Raw genomic sequence first — 23,529 nt, forward strand, 5'->3', positions numbered from 1 at the left:
TTTTTAGCTAAATATGACAGTAACTTGATTTTTAAATGGAATTCTGATTGCTTCTTATTTATGGTTTTTTTATTCTCAAGAAATGATTAAAACTGTTAAGAGTACGTAAGTATGTAACCTACCAATAGAAGTTTTATACACCTTTTTTAATTATCGAGGCGTGAATTAGCAGTGAGTGTTCGTATGTGTATGTAATTTTCGATAATTTAGATCCCTTTACTCATCTAACCATATTTCATATCGTATGGAAAGTAAAAACTACTGACTATAAAAAGTTGTCAAAGCATTATATAAATGAAAACACAAAGCCACAGTCTAAACATTGACTATTTCATTTAGAACTTACACATCGTGGTGAAAGGAGGAATACTCATTATGTTTCACATAACTGCTTATGTATTTACACAATGTATTGGTCGCTTGGTAAACGTACCTGACGATATCTCGGACGCTCTCAGGTGAACTACGAGGTAAATCAACAAAACAGCTGTTAAATGCCTGTACAAGTTAATCGTATTCATTATAACATTCCTATGCTTATTTAAAACTTTCAATATATATGCTTTTAAAGTGTTTTGTACAAAGGTGATCTCGAGCGAACCGTGTCAAGCTGATGGTATGGGTAGACATGTTTGAAGTGAAGACTAGGTCGGTTTGAAGTCGATGAAAGTTAAATGCCTGGTCTTAGTAACCACTGGAGATTCTAACGACACGTTATATGTTGTCTTGTGTTAAGGGATTTACCTCACTGTTATCTTTTCACGGTAATCTGTACAGATTCTAAAGGACAAATTTTGTGCCGATCAGGTAGTGAAATCAATCGACGTTATCATTACTTTTTAAATTGGATTTATCGATAAGAAATCGCAGAGTTTTTCAGTAAGTATCAACCGAACTGCTTTGTCTTAGTTTCGATCCAGTCTAATGCTACTGTAATGTATATAAATCTAATGCCATTATACCTTTGTACTCTAAGGCCATGTAATATTGATAATGCGTTCGGTCTTCTGTGACACCATGATAAGTTGACAGGAAGCGTGGCATTGACAACAGCAGTTACGCTTGATAGGTTAGATAAAATCGCTACCTGATTATCAATGTATAGTTATTCCTAAATGTACTATTCTAGTTATAATTACTAGGCTTTATTTCAATACAATCATCTGCTGTTACAATTACTACATAAAGTAATTAGAAAATGAAATTGCTAGGTGTTCTATCCCTTTGGGTCTCCAAAGACTCGTTTAGTGATAGCCGAATAGATATACTCAGAGATTGGTTTGTTTTACATCAAAGTAACAACCAGGGTCAGGTGGAGAAAAGTCGAATTACCTGTAGAAAATTACCGACCTACAGTTAGTATATATATATAAATGTCTTATACGGTTTTTTTTAGCTCTAACTTAAAGGTGGGACCTACTAGCTATAAATATAGTGACAGCCAATGTGCTGACCAGACAGAATCACTAATATAGTATTGTTATCTTTATTTTAGTTATCACAAATTAAGGTTTGGCTATACATGCCGTATTTTACCACATTATCTTCATAGTACCAATCAACAGCGGTTGGCAAGTCTTTAGTCTTCATCATATTGTTATGGGCTTATATTATTCTTTCACTGCATAGTTTAGGCGTACACAAAACTATTTTAAATTGCAAAATACAATTAAAGAGTCGGATGATGAAGGAAATCATGCATATTCGATAAATGTTCAGATAATATAAATAAATGGGACAAATCTTTCAATATGTATAGTGTACGATATTATTAAAATCGTTACTCTTGTCGATGGCCACTATGAATATTTCAGTGCCATAATGAACCAGTTGATCTGTTAACCAGATGGCAAATCATTGATGTAAACAGTGCTGAACATCAGTTCATGAAGTTAAAAATACAGTATACAAAATGTTAGAACAATAAAGACAATTGTCGGACGAAGAATGACAGGATTGAATCATTGGGGACATACGGATTGCGAAGCATGCCTTCCAATCCTCTCCAAGCCTAATACAGATAATACTTTATTCCAGATCTGCTAGAACTTATGAAATCAAAATAATAAAACAGTGGTCTGCTACAGCCGGGTTCCATTTGATCCTTATATGCATATAACTCTATTTATTTTACAACACGACAGCAGCGTTACCGTCTGCATGTGTATGCAGTATAATACATTGTGAAGGTACAATAATGAACTAAAGTTTACTATCGATCTACAGTAAGCACTTGTTTAACCTTGAAAAGAGGTCACACCTGTAAATCATATACTGCTTTTGTAGTAGATTAGTTCAAATAATCAGAAATCTGGCATGGCTTCAGAGATTTTATGTAATGTTGATTCGTTTATTCGAATTATGTTTTGTTCTTTTGCACTATATCATTCAACAAATGTGTGGTACCGAATACTAACTTTTGATCTTCAATAGTATCCTTTTCGAAACTAACATGTTTATGTAATGAAAAAAATGTCATCTAGTTATATTAGATAAAATGATCAGAGTATGACAGTTACAATGTTCTAATATATTGTCTATACGACTTCTTCACAGGGCAAATATTCTTTCAGTCTGTTTTGATTTATTTCATTAATTTAAGTTGGTGAATTGAAAGTATTATAAACGCGATTTCGGAGTAGAAAAAATTCCATGTTTACAAAAAGACAACCGTATATGAACAAAAGATGACAGTTTTTGCTTCATGTCTTGACGATCAATTGAATAACAGTTCCGATTTCATACTTCTATTACCTTTTCGCTGAGTTCCAATAAAAAAGTGTTTTGTCTAGGTGAAAAGCTGCATTGTGAATATAATCAGCGGTTCCCTTTAAAGTTGTTTTGGTCAGAACACAATACTTGTGTAACGTTGATTACCTGTCATTGATTCGATGAACGGAAATTGAGTAAAAGACTTAAAATCTAGGATTTGTTTACTCATTTTATCTTTTAATTTTCGGCTTAAAGACACGGATTCCGTGTCCGATTTCTCAGGTAGCACTTGCTTTAGTACTATGATATGTGATGGAGTTATTTTGTGGTCGATAGGAGATCCTTTCTTGACTTACCTTGATCCTATACAACGTGTCACATATTGTACATGTTGATTGGAATTTACTCCAATATTACAAAGACATTGCATGACTGAGACTCATTACGCTTGAACTTACAACTTGTAATTGATATCCACAACTAGTCCAAGGTTAGAGTTGTTTGAGGTGTGTCTGTGAGAGTTGGTATGGTATGCTGATATCATTGATATGAATTGGCATTTCTTGTACCGTTATATCATCATATACATTGATATTTAGTCTGAAACTCTTACTTGACGGACATGTAAGCTTATACAATGAAGAGGCAAAGCTGTTTTCTTCAGAAAATTTCTTAATAAAACTTCAAGTAATCCAATGTATATACATGTATATGTTATTGATTATATTGTAGTCACCGAGATATACTATAGAGCATATGGTAGCTTCTCAAATAAATAAGACGCATGCAATAAAAGCGTAATATTACAATTAAACGTAAGGTATACTTGTTGCCATTCGTTTGCGGTGTGAACCTTGTAAAGAGCATTTTCATTGGTTGGACATTTTTGTTATCTTTAGTGAACTAAGTCCCCAAGAATTGTGTTAAGTAGATTGCTTTCTAAGGATTTAAAATAGTTTTATTGGTACATGTATGTAATGTACTCTCAAGTTCTTTTACGGTTTATTCAGAAAACACTATGAATTTTCTTTTATACCTCTATTGCCCGAAAACAATATCAATTGTAAGTTCTCTGATGTAATGCATGTATACTAGGAAAAAATATTTCAAGAAACAATAAAATATTGAACACATACAGATACAGACTGTACAGACAATATGGTTTAAAACTTTTAATTGCCTGGTATACTGCCATCATTGTGCGTTCTAGTTTGATGTGATCAATTTATTTATTCAACGTTTTGTTTCAGGTGACCACCCGCCTGACGCGTTCATTGGAAGTCTTAATGAAAAGTGTCAAACATGGTGAGTATATGCCGCAAGCACATAGAATATGAAACGTTACATTATCAGTCAAGGAAGATGACTGAAAGGATAGGTTGTGTGCAAAGTTTAGGTCTTCAGTATATATTCAAAAACCGCCTTGTTCGAAACCACAACTGTTATTAAATAGAAACATTACTGAGAGCAGTGCAAAATGAAGAAGATATTTCAATAGTTCAATGAAAAACAGATAGGAAAACAAAATAAATATTTTATGTCTACATGCCTATTTTTTCGCTTTGCATATTTACTAATACAAAAGCTTTGGTATAGAAATATTCTTCACGGGAACCTGACCAAGCATTGATACCAATCAACTAGTGAGAGCTGTGTTAATATTCAATTAATTTGTGTATTATAAACGAATGGCTATTCGAATGAACGTATGCCAATAATCATCACAACCATTTCCCTTCCATTAATGTAAACATAACTCTCTCTTACTAGCAAAGAAAATATTACACTCAGGTTTTCCTTTTTTGACAAAATTTCATCGCTGCAGCATCTGAAGCATTGGAATCTAAATCTCGAGTAAAGATATTTCCTTCTTCAAAATTAAACATCTCGTAGGTATTCTAAATCACTCTTAGGTTGCTTATATGAAAATAACAATGATACTACAGAAATATGAAAAAATTACTGATTATATGGTACAAATCACCATAACTTTGGAAAAGTCAAATCAATTGAAGAGCTAATTTCATTTGTATCTTAATGCATTTCGTTTCATAACAAACTATGGAAGTCACTATTGGCTGACTGAACACGATAAAATACACCACAAACAGTATCTTTAATGAAAGAGCAGCTAGGCGTAATTAAGATACTTAACTGATTAATGTTTGTGTTCTTGAATGCACAGACCAGTGTAGCATAACCAAAGTACCTATGTGTTAACGGAGAGATTTGAATATATACATAACACGTTATATTCCGTGTAAGTGTCCATTTTCGTTACAGAACTTGCTAGGTATGAAGACAAACAGGGTAGGTTTCACTCCAAATGATGTGCTAGATTGTGGTTTTATAGAATGTCAATAATAATATCATATCTAGTCCTTAAAATATACATAAGAACCAACTACACAGCAATTGATGACGTTGTACACATGCACACATTGTTATTTAGGAGGTAACGATTCGGAGAGGTTGCATATCTTTTTAGATAAAGATAAAGTAGATGTGTGTAAACGCGAAAAATAAATCAAGAATACATGGTCCTAGGTATCGCTGATGATTAAGCATTGCTTATAGATTATTATAATCATAGTTCTTGAATTTCTTACGCAATAAATAGCTGAATATTTTTATTTACACTTTCACTATGACATTGCGCTCTTTGTCAAAATGAGATATGTCTTAAAGTAAAAAGGTAAATTGCTGCAAAAACGTAGTGGGCGATGCATGTGATTGATGAACTAGCGCCATGAGGTATACAATGATTACAACTACTGCCAGGTTTCTAAATTGCTCAAACCTAAACCAATATTGCAAATGGAGCATTTTCAATGTGTTCGATTAAACAAAATATAGGAATCTCATATAATTTTCTGTTTTCATTTTCATTCATTTAAAAAAAACTTTTCTTTTTCGGGTAAAAATATTTTTGAAGTTTGAAATGTAAATGTTACAGGACAACTCGTTTGCAAAGGCAAGTATATTGTATATACTGTATAGTTGGTTGTTTTCGTGGGTCAAACAAACAATTTCGCGATTTTCACTTCAAATGACTTAATTGAACACTAATTTGGTACATTTCGCGATGAATATACCAGATACCTTCTAACGATTCTAACGAACGGGTTTCTCATGTCACAGAGTAACTAATTATACATTTTAACGAACAGATTTCTCATGTCACATAAATCGCGACAATATTCTGCCCGTGAAAACAACCGGCTATACAGTAATTGTTACTTTTAACGCTGCATCGTTACACATCCATGTACTACATACTCAATATCAGTATTAGAATTGTATCTCCTAGACGTCCTTCCTTATATATCTATTTTCGTTCTTTGTACAAAATGCCAATGCATAATAGCTTAAACAAAGAACGTACAAAATTCATATTTATAGATGCATGAAGCCGAAGAGGACCAATTTTGACGACACTTTGGGCTAAATTTTGGTTTATTGTTTTATAAGTGATTGTTGTTTTAGGTAGAGACCAGATACTAACTATAAGCTTCCGTATGTTGTGTATGATAATTTATATCATTGTACTGTTACTACGTACCAAAGGGGCAAAATTATAAGGTGTCCGGGCATGCTACCATTAGCCCTACACCCCCATAGTGGACGACTGGTAAATGTATCACAATATTCTACCAGTATCCCATCCTCGATTTTCAGCAGGTGTTACGCTCACTTACGATATCTAAATCATTGGAACATGTCGTAGCAAAACTGAAGGTAGTTAAGGAGTAACAGCTGGCTAAACACAGGCCTGTAAAGGCCTTACGCTGTATTGCTATTCATTTCTTTTGATTTACATCCATGGACCAAACTCCAATGGACTCATCCAATGTCGCACAAATAGCCATCAGTTTTGCAATGACATATTCCAGGGTGCAGAAATCGTAATCCATGGAAGTCGAGGATGCCAGTAGCCCTCCCCTGTTTATGTTTTCTTGATATCAAGAAGCCTTCCATATCTGTTCCACGGAAAATCAATACCTACTTAATCTTGAGATTTTACCGATGCATTCCCTTGTGCAGTTTTAACATGAAGTCAGCGATTTCCTATGACTTTACATGTTTATGCTTTTAAAACGACATATATAGGTATACGAATAACATTATATTGCTTATGATATGTCACAATATGTGACTTTTTTTCCACGAGAGAATGATCAAATAAAATTCGTGTGATTTTCATTATGAAGTGTATTTTTTTTTAATAAAGACAGCATGTATCATTTTAAGAAATGAAACCTATCTAACACTGCTATATGCCCTCACAATTCCCCTTGGTGGATTCTCTGTAACTTCAATTAAAATGTGATATTACTCTTGCGAAGTAAATATGGTGACATCGAATACAAAATCAAAAAAATCACTATTGCATGTATTTGTAACTATTAAGCCAATTGTAGTTTGCTTCTTTGCTCATTGATTTCATATCTATCTAAAGAAATATGGTTGGTGTACTGTGATCTATTACCTCCTTATAACTTTGGTGAATGGTCTCAGAGCAGGTTTTTAATTTCTAACAAGACCATTTTCAGCTAAAATCGCAATGACCACTTGTATAAATGTACCGATATGTATAAATGTTTTGATAAAAATTGAATAAAGAAAAATATTTCTGGTAAGATAGAAAAATACAGAAATCAAAAAAGGTATTTGCATCTGTTAATTAAAGTGAACAGTCGGGCAAGGATGGCTAAAGTCGGTAAAAATGGTGTGAATGTATCCAGTATTATTAAACTTTCTCGTCAAAATCTGTCTGTGTAAGTAGAAATTAATTTAAAGTATAGGAATCCTAAAACGTCCTCCCGGCTGACTATGTCCGTGGTTACATTTCCACGCAGCCTCGCTTTCAATGCTTTCAACTTTTCTTTATTTCAATGGTCAGAACTGGGAAACGTAAGCAGAACTTGACCGTCGTATGGACATGTGAAAACTTTTGGGAGGCCAATGAACGCATTTAGACTGGTTTTCTTTGCCCGACTATTCACTTTAATCAAGTTATCAAAAGATATTTTCTTTGTCATGAATGTACTGTTACACATGTAAATGAGCAAAACTTAATTTCAACAATTAAAATTGTTAAAATTTACGAGTTCAGTTTTTCTCTAGATTACATAGCATTAAGATTGATTACATGGCGTCCTTAATAATATATCCTATTTTCTTAAAACCGTCTCTGAAAGGAACCTTGTGGTAAACATTGATATACATGGTCAATTAGAAACATTCATTCGTTTTCGACAAACAGTTTTCTCTCTAACACACTCTGTGGCTGAGTAGATTTGATCACGTGTTTTTAAGCGTGCTCTCTAACACGCTGTGTGATTGGACAGCGTTTGTCACATGCAACGAATCGAAGAAGAGCACTCTCTAACACGCTGTATGTGTTGGTAGTGTTAGTCATGTGTTACGTAGTGTGTTCTCTAACAGGCTGTATGATTGGTCAGGGTAGATCAAGTGCTTATTTACAAGTTTTTTCGTGTACTTCCCAGAAAAATAACGCCATTCAGATCATTAATGTACAATTTGCATGCTAGTGTGTTTTTGTATTTAGCTTATACATATACTGTCGAGTATAATGTAACAATTCGATAAGTTTCTCCTGGTAAAATCCACATTTCGTTCTAGTAATTGTTGTTACTTAAATCTCTTAACATGAACATTCACAGTTAAAAATGATGTGATTGGGTGGAATTACGTTAACGATGTTCATTATTTCACTTCTACATGGCATCTATTGAAACACGTATTTACACTAGACGACCACAATTCATCTCTTGTTTTCTGTCTTCTATTCTTTCGTTATTGTAAGCAAGCATGCAGCGCTTTACCAAAGTGAACTTAAGCTCTAATGATTAATGAAGTAATTTTGATTTAACTGGTTTTACTAGGTGGAGTTAAGGAAACATTTTGTCTTCCTCATTACTTATACGAATTTTGATAATATATATTTATTTGTTTTTAATTTTCAGTATTACCAGCAGACGACATACAAACATGATTACAATGTAAGTATACATGTACGATAATTCTGTGTCTACGGACATGTAACCTTGGATATGATTACACGAAATATTTGATAGTTTCTTTCGACAGTTCTTACCTTGCGTTATATTGAGGAGGTGGTGAAGGGGTTAGTTGGTTAGACGACACATTGCAGCATTACCAACACAGATAGATACTACAATACACATTAATAAGTAAATAATTACTTTAATCAAATCGGTTAGAATTGGCATTCGTTCTAGTTCTAAACAATATGATATTATTGACACTTGTGAACACGCCATCACTCCTTAACAATACATCTCTATAGGACAGCAGTTATAAAGCGTTCACGCTTACACAGCCACACGTAAAGTTTTACAGCCTACCGGGCTGGGAGTCTTTATGTTGGTTTGGCACGGTTTATAAGAGTGTTGATATGTACTTACATTAAGATACGATTACTATTTAAAATAATAGTGATTATGTTTCATTTGGAATTAATCCGCATAGACATTAAGAAAATTCGTTTATCTCCTTCATGTAACAAGGTGCATCTTGTATTAAAATCGTGTTTTAGTAAGGAACCCATAAGGTGTCCTATAGTGGTCGAAAGGCTGGGCACGGTTCCAAATTTAAGCCTGTGGTAAAAGAATTGATAGTATCGTTGATACACATGACTGTAATCAAATAATCGCAAACAAGTGTTTTAACGCCGATGTCGCGATAAAATAATGAGTATAGTATAATGTGTTTATAATTTTAAACATATCGAGTCATCCAACATCTTTATTCGTTTCTATTTTAACGTCTATCCATCTGATTTTTTAAACATATTATTATATCTATTGATCTATTGGTGTAATGTTTATAGCTTTTATATAAATTTATGAATACTGTGCTTTAAGCAAATGACAGTTACGTTACAAGAAATATTACGAAAATTGATTTGTATGAAATTCAGAACATAATATGTGTATAGGAATTGTGCTGTTATTTAAAAGAAAGAATGAACATTTCTTGAAGATTTCAGAGAATATTTGAGATCAAAGTACAATCACAAAAATATACATAAAACTAAATAGGGGTTTACTTGGTACAGTGGTGGGAGTGTGGGGTCACAGCGATGTGATATTTCTCTCTTTTTGGACAGTTATATGTTAGATCACTTCAGCAAACACAGTAAACATTAAGACTTTTATCATAGCTTGTGGATTAATATAAGGAAGAGCGAAAAGCCTTTGGTATAAAAAGTTTATTTGATATTTATTCACACTGAAACTCAATGTAATAAAGAAAAGAACATGGATTAATTTCTCCCCAACTAGATTGTGAGTGTTAGCACTAAGTATGATATGCAGTAACGTGGTGTTTTCAGCTCTGGCTGACAAGTTCGTGATCAAAGTTAGATACACTGTCACATATCTTGTTACCCGCTGTTATAGTAGAGCAGTTTGTTTATAACCCATCACCATGACGATGCTATTAGCCACACACTGCTAATCTATTTAAGTGAGTTAATTACAGTATAGATCAATTTATTTTTAACCTTGCCCCTGGTGATACACACACTTTTTAAAATAACTTCGCATATAACTTTTAAATGGGAAGATAAGAGTACGTGACCTTTATATCTATCATTAAGACAGATAGATTCACAAGATTTAAAATTAATTTTATTTGATGCAGTCTTTAGTGGAGTGCAATCACTGAACAGGTGTTGAATTGTACAGGCATATACCTTGTTTCTACATTCATGTTATTGCATTTGGCCTGCATACGTAGCAGTTGATACATAATAATCTACAGCAGATAAATTACTACATACAATGTACTATTCGATATAAGGGGAGTGCGTCACTTAGCTCTGTGTGGCAGCTTACTTTTAGACTGTTTTCTTGGTAGTGATTTTAATTTTGATCATCGTACAAAAATAGTTTAAGTCAGGTATACACTAAATAAATCCAATAAATGAGACATGTAAAAGGACGAACCATTGATAAATATGTTTTAAAGAGGAGACACTAGTGTAAACACGTACTCGGTGTCACCTTGCAGAGTCTATGAACATAGGCTTGATTAATGACTGGGACCTATCGATTGACTGTATAACATGGGAGGGTATCATGTTAAAACAGTTTCTAACTGCTGTCAAAGGGGGTAATAAACAATAATTTTCGAGTAAATACCTGTTATCTAAGGACATTACATAAACTTATTACAATTGTATAGAATGTATAGATAACAAAGTCCGAATTTATAGGTGCCTATCGTGAAAGCAGCTATTAATGGTTGTTCCAGGCATGTGTGTGTATACGATCTTAAACGCATTCTTATAAACAGGGGTAATTTCCCTTTTAAATGGAATGTTAAGAGTCGAAGAATTACAGAAGAAGATCACGATAGGGTTGTGTGATATTGCTAGGGTGTCTATTAAGACTATTATGTGGCCCCTCAGCTAAAGAGTTTAGAAGAACATCTCTTTAAGTCTGCTGCATAGTATACAAATTTATACAATTAATAACATCCTACATTATATATAGTAACCTTACTGATCATTGATGGCACATATTTATAACATTGTATTTACCATTTACCAACTGAATACTTATGTATCACAATTGCACAATGCCAAGATAGGACAGAAGCTACATATTTTATTACGTTTTGATACGTACTGATGGGTTTGCTAGCACTAGAAATTTTAATTTCATTATTTTGACGATGAAAATATTATTCAATAATAGATTATTAAATGGGTTAAATAGTAGATTTGTAAGAATATGTAGATGTGAATATATTTGATCAGAACACGTAGCACACTTATAATCCAGAAAAGGTTTAAGAAGGATCAGTGTATTCGTATATTCACGTCAATTATCTATGCATACAAAATGTTGCTCTTTCGTTGAGTTAAATACTAGAAATGGTTTCTTAAATGTCAGTATATTATCTGATATTTCGTAGCTTCATTTCGTTTGGATGAAAGTTTTTGTTTCTATCTCAATATCAAATTTTATGCTGGAATACAGAAATCCCCTCGAGGACAACCCCCTTACGTCGGCGAATCCCCCCGGAGAGACTATTATTCAGATGGGCCACGTGTAAGTATACACTTTTCATATCTTAAGTGTACCTATTGATTACGCTTTAAGTTGATAAGAGGGATTTTCGCTTTATTTATATATATATAATGGATTCTGTATCGGTTCACCTTTTGTAACGTTGACGTCATGATGATATCGACAATACAAATATTTCATGATTCCAGGATAGTTTACTATCCAGAGGGGAAAATTGGACGTGATTCAGAATACCAGGCAGAGAAATATATAATGATAAATCAGAAAAGAAACGCACAGAAAGGTGTTTTATAGGTTACACAATAGTAAAAGATACACCGTAACAATACCGACGGAAAAAAAACCAAACAAACAAAAACAACATTTTATGGGTTTTCTTCATCCAACTAGATGCATACTTGTTACAATAGTTGTAAGATACACCGTAACGATATCGACGAAAAAAAACCCCAAAAAAAAACAAATATTGTAACGGTTTTCTTCATCCAACTAGATGCATACTTTAGGAAATGCAGCATTGTTAAATACATGTTTGCCCGAGATAGATGACCTACACCAGACATCTACTCAGGGCAAGAGTATCTCAGGCTACATAATGTTTACACATTTTCAAATATGTTCTATATTGTAATACATATTATATGTTTAAGTTCAATAATAAAAAATCAAATGCAGAAATAATGCAAACGTTCTTGAAAATTCGAAATATATTACTCTTGTCCGCAATGATGGCGTTAGTGTTAAAAGTGCTAATGAACTATATGTCACATAACAGGGGGACAGATACTTCCGAGAGGCGCCCAGAGAACCCATGGACCGGGTAAGTACCATTATAAAGCTGTGTAGTCACACTTCTAGGACAGGCAAACCAAGTCTTTGACTTTAATACAACTGTGAACGGTGGTTCCTCTTACACCACACGTGCTGAAGTGAAAGACTTTGTTTTCCCCTGGTCCGCTTGCTGCTTTGTATATGTAGGATAGCTTGATATGTATTATTGACTTTTTCACGTTTCGGTTGATTCTTATTTTGATTACAATTTTTCTACTCTTTTCTTTTCTTGAAAAAGTAAAATTAACTTAGTAGCAATTAATTAAGTTATAAATATAAGTGTTATCTTTCATTGCACTCTGCAAATCATGAGGATTGATCTCATTTAATAAAATTCTAACAAACGTTTGAAGTAGTATATTTTTCTAGTCTAGTAATTTGTATGCACGTTTATGTATTTTTATAATTTACATTTCTAATTTATATCATTTCGTGAGTAACTGGCTTCATCATAAAAAGCAATAGTAAACATAAAGTCTTCCAAAGAAATATATTTGTTTTGAAAAGTGACAGAAAACACCAATACAATAAATTAAAAGGTGTACAGTTCTACAAAATGTACTGTTTATAAGTCGATTATACAAGTCAATATACTTTGTATATAACCAGGCTGTTCTGTTGCTAGTCTTTGTCTTTAACGCTTGCTCAGACAGAAGCTGTGTCATCCATTATGATATATGTCGTTCGATTAAAAACTTCGTGTGGCCTTATCCAGCCCATACTTGTCCAGCATTACCGGAAAGAATTCAATGTATTACAGGTAGAACGGTTTCCAATTTTCATTTTCTGATTAGCGAGATCACGGTACCGGAAAGGGGTGTTTATATTGTCTTGAACACTTTTTGACTCAAATTTGGAAATCAAGGAAAATAACAATAAAATTATGTACACATTTAGAATTAGTGATTTAAGTAGTGATGGGGCGGTAACCAAACAGGTAAATTAATAGACCGACTGTCTATAAACCGTTATGAATTATACTTTCCCTTTTCTCTTCACATTTAAGGCGATTAGTCGATTCAAATAGGACATTTTCAGAATAATGTCCGCTTGTCGGTTATTTTTTTCTGTGTACTTTGCACCACCAAAATCTTCCCAAAAAGCTCAGCTTGTTATACGTAAGACACACGTTACTGACGAGACAATGCAGATTAAAAATGATTGGCATGATTAGAGGAATCCATTGTTACTTATAGAGGTATGAAGAAACTCGTCCTCGACAGGAAATTCAACCTGGCGAAGCTTTTTATGTAGTAAGTATTCCAAATGTTTTCAAGGCCGACTTTAATTTTGGTTGATGAAAAGTGTAAGGGATAAACACCGAAAGATAATAAGTCATAAATAATTGCTGGTGATACGACCATAATTTGTTTTGTTCTTGTTCATATGTGAGTATTTGTCAAGCTTTGTACTGTTGAAGTTCGCTTTTCAAAGTAGACACACGCTATGTGGATTTTTCTCTTTTTTCATTTTTATTTGATCTGAATTCACTCTGCTATGTCTATCACTCTCATTTTTCAGAATATGGTTCTGTAATCCAACTTGTTTTCGCGTATGATTAAATTTCGTGAGAATGATTCAAACACGAACAATAGAATCATGTGACTATTAATCACGAAATTGAATCATCATGAAACCATACACTATAAACTGCGAACGTGTGTCGTAGTGAAAACTAGTTGGTTTAGAGAATAATGCTCAAACACATTTATACATATAACAATGTCCTATTTGGAAGCATCATTTATTGTATCTTTAGCATAAAAAATTCCTCATAACCAATTGGCAAATTTAATGTGACTAACTGTGACCATTTTGTTTATTGGAAGTGCGGAGCAATGATTCTTTGTGATCTTTGATTATATCCAATAGAATTTAAACTAAAGAAATACAATAATTTCATCATCAATATCTTATGTGGGTCTAATGAGGTTTTACTGCTTATCTCAGGAAACTCACCGTTCTCCTCACCAGTCTCCAAGATCGCCACGCAGGGTAAGTATATTGCGCTTAATTGATGATATTGCAATACATGTAATTTCAAAATGAACTACCCTGGGTATTCTATGTCTTTGTGATGTCAAGAGTCAAGAAGTTTTATGTCGCATACATGAGGAACATAATAACATTAGCACTGTAGTGCTATTCTTGCGACAAACATATGTAAAAATATCACAGTACAAACAGGTAATATATATATATATAGACAGACACCAATTCAACCATAACGAGCATGCAATAGATACATGATATTTAGTTGGAAACAGCTATCACAGTTTAGCAGAAATAAGAAAATTTAATTTAAAGGTAATAACTTAATAATTACACTTGTATGTCACACAAATGTTACACAAAATAAGTTAAGACACTGAAGTGTGATGTACATAAATGCTAATATAGCAACGTGTAAAAATTTACAGGATATACACTAACATAGTGTGAAATAAAAAAGATAGATATTGAGGTCATAGATAGAAAACAATAAGCTAAAATAAGGTTTATAAAAGTAATGATCTTTGAAAAGGTTTGAAATATCACAGGTTGTATGGTATAATTTCAAGCAGGTAGATTCCAAATGGGAACAACTCATCCTATATGGTGTGTACAGATGGTATCAGAACAAATTTTAACTATAAATTTAGTACTGTTGGCTAATGTCACTTGAGACTATGCCTAGCTTGATCCTTGAACAAAGATTGTATGCCAATACAAGCCAAGGAGCCTATAACTCTTATTCTCCGTTACACATGTCTAATATACTTTTTGAAATCTTCGTAACAATTTTCGCCCATATAGCATCGCCCATATCTGTCCTGTTGTTTCCCGCTTTGCCACGTTGGCATTTATGTTTGAAGATATATTCTATTTTTTTTCCAAATAATGCCATAATACCGTTGCTTTATACATTTGATGTTTGCATCACTGTATATATAAATATGAAATCTTAATTCAACATTTTGTTGTCCAAGATTCCTGACACCGATCAGACAGTTATTATAATGCTTCACTGCCATTTTATCGGTTTTCAGGGTTACGACAGTTACTCGCCCACTGGAGGCCCACCGATCAACGCGAGGAGCTATAATCATTATGATGTAAGCATATAACTCAATTAAGATTTAATGTCTAAAGAATTAATTATGAAACATTGATGCCACTTTTTGTTTTTTTATCGGGATATTTTGTATTGTTTAATATCTCGACGAAATTAAAAAAAGTGACATCGATATTCATGATTAATTACTTGTGACTTCTTGACAAATTAGAATAGTTTTTAATGTATGATTCTGTTGATTTATTAAATCAATCCGCAACATCAACATCTCCATTGTTACCTGCCGATAACGTCGCATTTTCACACCAATTTTTAACAAAAAAATTTCATAGAGATTAGTCAAAAATATTTAATGTTATTTTTCCTCATAATACCTCTTAAAATCCTATAGAAAAAAACCCCATCTACGAATATGAAGTGAGAATGGGCAAATCCGAATAAGTATAATATGGCTATCGATTTTGAGAATAGACTTTGTTTTATTAGTAAACATTACTGAACTAATTTTTGTAGATGCTTAATGTTTGTTCGTTTATTGTTGTCGCACATGTGTAACAAGTGTTTCCCAATTGCCCAGACAACTATCTTTATTATTATTTAGTTTAATATTTTAATAAAGTCAAATTGAAAAGGATACATGACTTGAAGTGTATATAAATAGATCTTATTATTGTATTTATATTTTTCTCAAGACGACCCGTGATGATCTGCCGCCTTTTAACACAGTAAGTAGAATGATTTATAAATATTTAAAATATTGAATAAGAAAATTTGCATGTACATTGTCAACAAAGTTTAGTTTAACAAATGATTATTTTTCCATAGCAGTATATGAATTGTCAGAGGCAACGGTCTTCTTTCAAAGAGTGGTACTTTAACCGAAACAATAGTTGATCTCTGACAATTATTTTTTTTTTCGTTGTTGAAAAGAGATTAGTATTTTATAAAAAAACAAAGAATCGTTTAATTTCACGATTTCTTGAATTACATTTTCCCGTGTCAATTTCATAAACCTAAACATATATTAACAAATAAAATATGTCTAAGTATCTTTAAAATTATATGAAACTATTCTCTAAGAATATCATTTAACATGAACTTATAATCGGTTACTTGTACACTGCTTTGAAAGAATGTAATGTTTAAATGTTTGTAAATATTTTCAGTATGCAATCAACAGCACCACCCAACATGACTATGGTGATGTAAGTATTCGTTTATATATACTTAATTCAGTTTTTACTACATTGTATATTTATAGTTGAATCGTATATGATCAAAAGGAAACCATACATTCAATGTCATTAATGAACTCCATTTTACCTCTATTGGTATTGTTTTATATTTCCCTCTGGTTCCAAAATTTTTAGTTTTCACCAGTTTCACCTTACGAAGGCCGTATTCCAGTGTTTCTGTATTCACTATATAGACATTGTATCAATATCCACTTTGATTGTTCTTTTTCCATCGATATTTTAAAAACATTTCTTCATTCACAATTTACCGATAAAGTATGTGAAAGTCACACAGTGAAATTGTGTGTAAGTCTATACAGAGAATTCAATTGGAACTCTGACTCCAAGCTGCTTTTGAACTGAAAATTCAGCTCAATTTTAAAGAAAATCATGAAATACTTGAAATCCACACCAACAAAAAAGATTGCTGTCACGTGAGAATCGTATCTCAATGCAGTTTTGGTGATGAATTAAATTTCAGTTTACTGCTAGAACCACACAGAAGGATTATGGGGACGTAAGTCGGCGGTAGGATACTAGATGGTAGTACTGTAGTCTTTGAATGCTCAGTTATTCCCCTTTGACTAATATCTATCGGCATGCTTTAGATCAAAGGGAAGCAACTCTTATCTGGACAAATGAATGTGTGCATGGTGCTTTGGGGTACATGATGCGAAATTGAAATACTGAAGTATTCTAGTGTAATATATATATTCAAATTAGGAAACGTATCTAGATTGAATATCGCTATTGTATATTTATCTAAGTGCACGTAGTTAGTCCAATACGATTAAGTATATCATGAAATTATAGGGATAACCCCCATAAACTACCTGATACTTGATTTCCCATAGCATCCTAGTTATAACACTCCTGTGCCTCCAGCATTTCCCTCGTTTGTCCCATTCTAATGCGGGCTTTTTCAGAGATTAACAGTATTATCGTGATCGTTCTGATATCGTTTTGCGTTCAATATTTCAAATGACTAACAAACATGCATGTTATTGATTCATTGTAAGAATGTGGCGCTATCTTATGAAAACAGTTGTTTGGGTCGGTATTATTGATAAATATGATAAATACAAATCTTCTCCAGTCATTGTTTACATGCTACAGGTTATAAAATCATCAAATGTATATACATGTATATATTCGCCAAGCATGTCAGCTTTTAGCTAGCAGTGTCGACGCTTGAAAAACAAACATTTTATCCATAACGATTATTTAGTCCCAAAATAAACAAGTGTTAGCATTTAGCATTTTTAGCAAGAACATTGTAAGCTTATTCTTAATAAAAGATAATTTTTCAATATTGAGATCAAATTCATTATTTAGGGTGTCCTGCCTACTAAAATACTTTGCATTTGTTGATTTTTTATTCTGGTATTACATCATGTTGCACTGTTCATATTCGATGGTTTTACTTTTAATTTGCTAGTGTTCTGGGTTTGCCCAGATTATTGTTTTAAATAATCTTTCTGTTGCATGCGGTTTAATCACATCATTTTACATATGTAGAAAACGTAAATTCCATCGAATTGGCCAAAAAATGAGATTATTTAGCATATATATGTATTATACTCAAAATAGTAGACCAATCTTTTTAAATTTGTTCATGTTTTACCTATAAAATTGTTTTAAACACTAGTCCCCCTTAACTATGTTGAAGACAGATCATTTTGTAAGCACAATTGTCACGCACCATATGTTGGGTTTAACTTAACATGGCACGGTTAAAATACAATACACAATGTATTGAGATGGGAATACACAATTGCAGTTCGTTGTGTTACTGGACAATATCATCTTCACTTTAAATCATTAAAACACAATTTCGTCGTCACTGTGTTTGACTTGGACAAAACACTTTGGAGGGAGATGTATAAAGGAAAAATCTTGCTTTGTTATGCTTTCATTAATTGATAACAGTTAAATTTTGATTTTGTTTGCGTCGTATGAACTTGTGACGAAAAATTGTGTTATAATTAAGTGTAACTTTACTTGATTGGGCAGATGTGACCTAATTAATAAATTATCAATTTTATGCCAAGTCTCGTTTTAGTGTAGTGCTTACTTAGAATAATATTTCATTTATTTATATGATATATAGCTGATTTGCATATACATGTAGTAATATATTCATTCGTAAACTTCTCTTATAGTATATTATATGAGGACATACTCATCTTAAAGATGTGTACAATGTATTTATCAATGTAATATAGGAGTTGATATATAATGTTTTAGTGTATTGTTACCGACCTTTTTTCTGATAACACATATGTTTCCTGTGAGAGAAGGAGTATCTATATCGATCTATATAATGTCTTATAGTCATTAATGATTTGTACCTGAAACACAAATACATTGTAGAATGGTTTTTAAAAGTCATAATGAATTTTTGTTTCACAGTTTACACAAAAGCAGCAGATTGTCAGCGATATCAGAGCTAGGGTAAGTTTAATCAATCGCATTGTACTGATTCAACAAATATGCCTTTATTTTGATAGGATACATTATCGTTGGGTTTGCTACCGTATATAACCGATTATTTTAGAGGGAATGATATTCTTCTATAATTGCCAAAGTTAGATCCACTAAATATTGAGAAATGATTGTGTCATATATCAAACATTGAAAGTCAGATCGTTGTTTTTATATATTACAGAGTTATCTGTCCTTGCGGGTAGGTATTAATTATGACGTCATGTGTTTGCAAGCGTATTTAAGTAATATTTTTCGGAGAGAACGACGTGAAATGCACTCACAAAATAATGACGTCACAATGGATACATACCCGCAAGGGAGCTTACTCAGTAATATGCAAAGACGGAATAGGAAATTATTTCTTGGGGATTATATGTTCCTGCACATTGACTCGGTCACGAAAATGTGCTCTGCGAAAATTCAATTTTGAAATTTAACTTTTCCTCGATGTAACAAAATCGTGGAAATGTTTAATCCATGAAAATAACCGGTTATGCATCATATATTTAATTCTGTGAATTCTGCATCTGTTCATTATTCCATTTTAAAATCGTTTTCAGTCTGAATGATGTTCTTCGATTCTTTGTGCTTCATTTTATAAATGACACCCCTTTTTTAATACAATTTTTTTACCTGAACAATATACCATTCTAATAGTGTTTAACTTATTTTAACAACATTTTAATCGTTCATTTTCGAACGATCGACTAATTTCTATTGATCATTTAGATCCTTTATTGTGTATTTGTATTGTATTCGATGTATACCATTATAACTTGCGTGACACTCTGTTTTCTATTGATAAACAGAATGATGTGGTAAGTGGATTTTTTTGTCAATTTTATTTTCGGGTTAATTATTAGCCATGTTATGCAATATGTATAATATGTCATACGACTAAAAGCATTTGTTTAGTCTTAATCAATTCGATATGACAATCAATGAAAAGTTTAAATTCTAAAGTTTAAATTCGTTAATGTAACTGTAATCTAGGTATCTATAAAATTAATAATTCGAAATAAGATTTTTTCCGGAATATACCTGATGTTTGTTGAAATTGCGATTTGTGTGTAATAACATACGAATATCTCTCTTTTGATGTATATATGTATGTATACTTATTAATTATCTATGTCTGTACGTGATGCGCCCTGTATGTATTGTGTTTTAATAGATGTGTTTATGTGGGATTGCTCGATTGATACTAACCCAGACAATCACCCGTTTAGCTTCACTGTCCTCACAACTCCCTTGCTCAAATCCTTCTGCTTTAATGACATAAAACGTTTTGGAACTTAAATTAGAAAATTTAGTTTCTGTTTTATGTATTTTTTAAGAATTAAGTATATGATCCTTGGTTTTCCTAGGGACATTCTAACCGATGAAAAAAATAACTTGTTTAGATAATTCCAATGCTAACATACCGTCTTCACATTTCTCAAGCACTAGCACTATTCTTAAATCAATAAACAGAACAATGTTTCACACCGAGTCTGTTTATAAGCAGGTTATCTTCTCTACCTGTGTCCGAAGTTCCTGTTTACCTGTACCTGTGTAATATCATAGTGATCTGTTTCACACCGGTCCAGATCATAAATAGATCTTGCTTCTGTCAGAGGTTCACGTCCTTTCCATATTTGAGAGCGTACTTTCAAACCCAAGATTGTTTTTTTACCGATGCCAGTTGTACACGTTTACCTGCATTATATCCCAACACAACAAACTATTTTGCATCAGCGCTGTGTATATTTTGCTAGTTACGTAGCCGTGACAGAGTTTCATATCCTTCCCGTGTCTGTATCCTAGCACGACATCTGTCCCCATTAAATTTTCAATGGTTTACTCATATTGATACAGCTGTAAACGGTTTTGAATCTCTCCAGAGTATCACCTTGTCTGTTTCTTTATTTGTATTGGAGGTTCAGGTTTTCTATTTGTTAACATGGTAAAGGTTAAATATTTCTTATCTTACGTAAATTGAATTTTGTATTGTCACTGCGTATTACAATACATGTACGTGTGAATTGTGAAAGGGTTTTGTTCTACGCTAGTTTTACTGTGTTTGGAGTGGCATTGGTACCCAGAGGATATTGCTATATATTATATGTATAAAAGGAAAGCGGGTTAATTATCTAGGTATTGATTTTCGATTTATGTTTTAATGTATTTGTCTATTTAAATTTAACCACTTGAACTTTATGTATACAAACTTAAATACCACAGTGATAGCATATTGATAGCAAATGAAAATGCCCTGTTTTATGCTTTAGCGCTCAAACAGTGGAATCCCATACAAGTCAAAAGTACAGACAATTTGGGTATTTTAGTCTATATAACAGATTGATAGGGTTATTAGGCAATGCTTATGTAGAGGAAATCTTACAACTGAATAGGCCATGCCATGGATGAATAATTGGGGCTCCTTTCTTACTTTTATGTTTTTTCTTCATCGCTATACATAAATAACATTCACGCCTTTCGCAATATGAATAGCTTTCAATAGTGTTAGTGTAATGATACAGGTTGTGTGTTGATGAAAGAGGTGAAGAAATAAGTATAATATAAACCTAAAATCTACACTCTCTCAGTGAATGCGCTTTTGGTGTTTGTCAAACCGATAAAGTAGGGACAAATATCTTGTCGACTCATTGGTCACATGGTTAGTGCGGGAGTGGGGTTAGGAAACAGTGAGTTGGATACCGTTTAGTATAAACACCCCGATCTACCGATAGCAAGTAGCCAACGCGGACGTCACTAAATATGGCGTATCGTTGGCCAAGTACTGGTGTACGACTTGACCAAGTGGAAAAGAATATCGGTTTCCATGGCAACCGGTTGGAACAGATAAATGCTAGGAACGACACACATTCGGCAAGGTTACAAGGCATGCGTATGGAACTAGAAAAATTGAGGGATGAAAATGATAGCCTTAGGTCACAGGTGTACACTATAAAATCCAAACCTAATGATTTTGAAATACTGCCACAACAGGAATTGGCTCGAAGATACGCGAGAGATCATGACAGCCGACCTTATTTCGACAAAAACGATCCTCCCAGTTTCTACAAAAATATGCCTATGACAGATAGGCCTGGATACGATTCTGAGCGGAGGTCTCCTACCAGGTTCGAAGACGGACCATTAACGGACCGGTCTGAGCGGAATAGGCGACCAACATCTTTTGACCGTCGCTCTCCGCCACCACCAGCGAATAATGCATTTGACAGTATGAATAAAGGACAGATGAAACGGGAATTGGACAAGATTGAACTTCATGACGGCAATTTTAAACCTTATTCCCATCACAACACTGGCGGAGGGGTAAGACCAATTGTTTATATATCTAGCATTGGTAGCAAACGAAAACATTAATACATGTTAGTATAATATTGCATATTGGTATTGCATGTTGCTATAAAATAGGGACTAATACCGATATTAAACATGTGGGCATTGGTTGCATGTGTCTTTACAGTATTAGAATTACCAGGAATTCTTCCATGAACAGGCATTTTAATATAAGGTTGTGTTGAACGTATTAAAACATCAACCATTTGTGTTGGTAGAATGACATAATAACAATCATATATATAATATCAAACGAATTTTTCTGTGCCGAGTACCTATATTGAATCAGTAGTTTATATCAACTAAAAGAAAAGAGAGTTAACATGTAGTACAGTTAATTGCGATTGCATATATGCCTTCGCTAAAGATATTAAATGATAAAAGTTTTGATAACTTAACATTGGCCATTCTATAATTATGGAATTGTTGAATGCCTGTGAACTTTTCACGTCTCTTGGCCGTTAGTCTAGTTACTATATTGCTAGTTGAAAACAAACAGTTGCCATGTTATTTATGCTGATATTGTGCAAACACAGATCACTTCCCACTGGAATTGGGCCAAATGATTTTGTAAATCTTATTAAATATCTTTAAAGTGTCCTCTCGTTAGCATGTATGCTTTATTAAATTATTGACGAGCTCCAACTTTATGTATTTACACTAACAAGAGTAAAGTGAATAAATCACCCTGAAAAGCAAGTGTTTACCCCATTGAGGCCGCTGTATATGATAGTCTGTACTCAATGGGGATTGCGAGCAACAGAGTAGGAATATT

The 23,529-nt window shown here is 33.1% G+C and overlaps 1 protein-coding gene across 17 annotated transcripts in view; it reads left to right on the forward strand.

Moving 5' to 3' along the window:
• LOC138315205 (uncharacterized) overlaps nt 1-23,529 on the forward strand; it is a 57,199-nt gene that overhangs the window by 12,181 nt on the left and 21,489 nt on the right. For all 17 annotated transcript variants that reach the window (XM_069256034.1, XM_069256035.1, XM_069256036.1 and 14 more), the window contains exons 2-14: nt 3,963-4,017; nt 5,669-5,686; nt 8,703-8,738; nt 11,748-11,819; nt 12,574-12,618; nt 13,826-13,882; nt 14,580-14,624; nt 15,659-15,724; nt 16,377-16,409; nt 16,851-16,889; nt 17,401-17,436; nt 19,332-19,373; nt 22,398-22,727. In XM_069256034.1, the coding sequence (XP_069112135.1) occupies nt 4,015-4,017; nt 5,669-5,686; nt 8,703-8,738; nt 11,748-11,819; nt 12,574-12,618; nt 13,826-13,882; nt 14,580-14,624; nt 15,659-15,724; nt 16,377-16,409; nt 16,851-16,889; nt 17,401-17,436; nt 19,332-19,373; nt 22,398-22,727 (822 nt within the window). In that variant the 5' untranslated portion in view covers nt 3,963-4,014. The remainder of the gene's footprint in view (nt 1-3,962; nt 4,018-5,668; nt 5,687-8,702; nt 8,739-11,747; nt 11,820-12,573; nt 12,619-13,825; nt 13,883-14,579; nt 14,625-15,658; nt 15,725-16,376; nt 16,410-16,850; nt 16,890-17,400; nt 17,437-19,331; nt 19,374-22,397; nt 22,728-23,529) is intronic.

Source organism: Argopecten irradians, chromosome 2 (assembly GCF_041381155.1).
Source record: "Argopecten irradians isolate NY chromosome 2, Ai_NY, whole genome shotgun sequence".
Taxonomy (NCBI): Eukaryota; Metazoa; Mollusca; class Bivalvia; order Pectinida; family Pectinidae; genus Argopecten; species Argopecten irradians.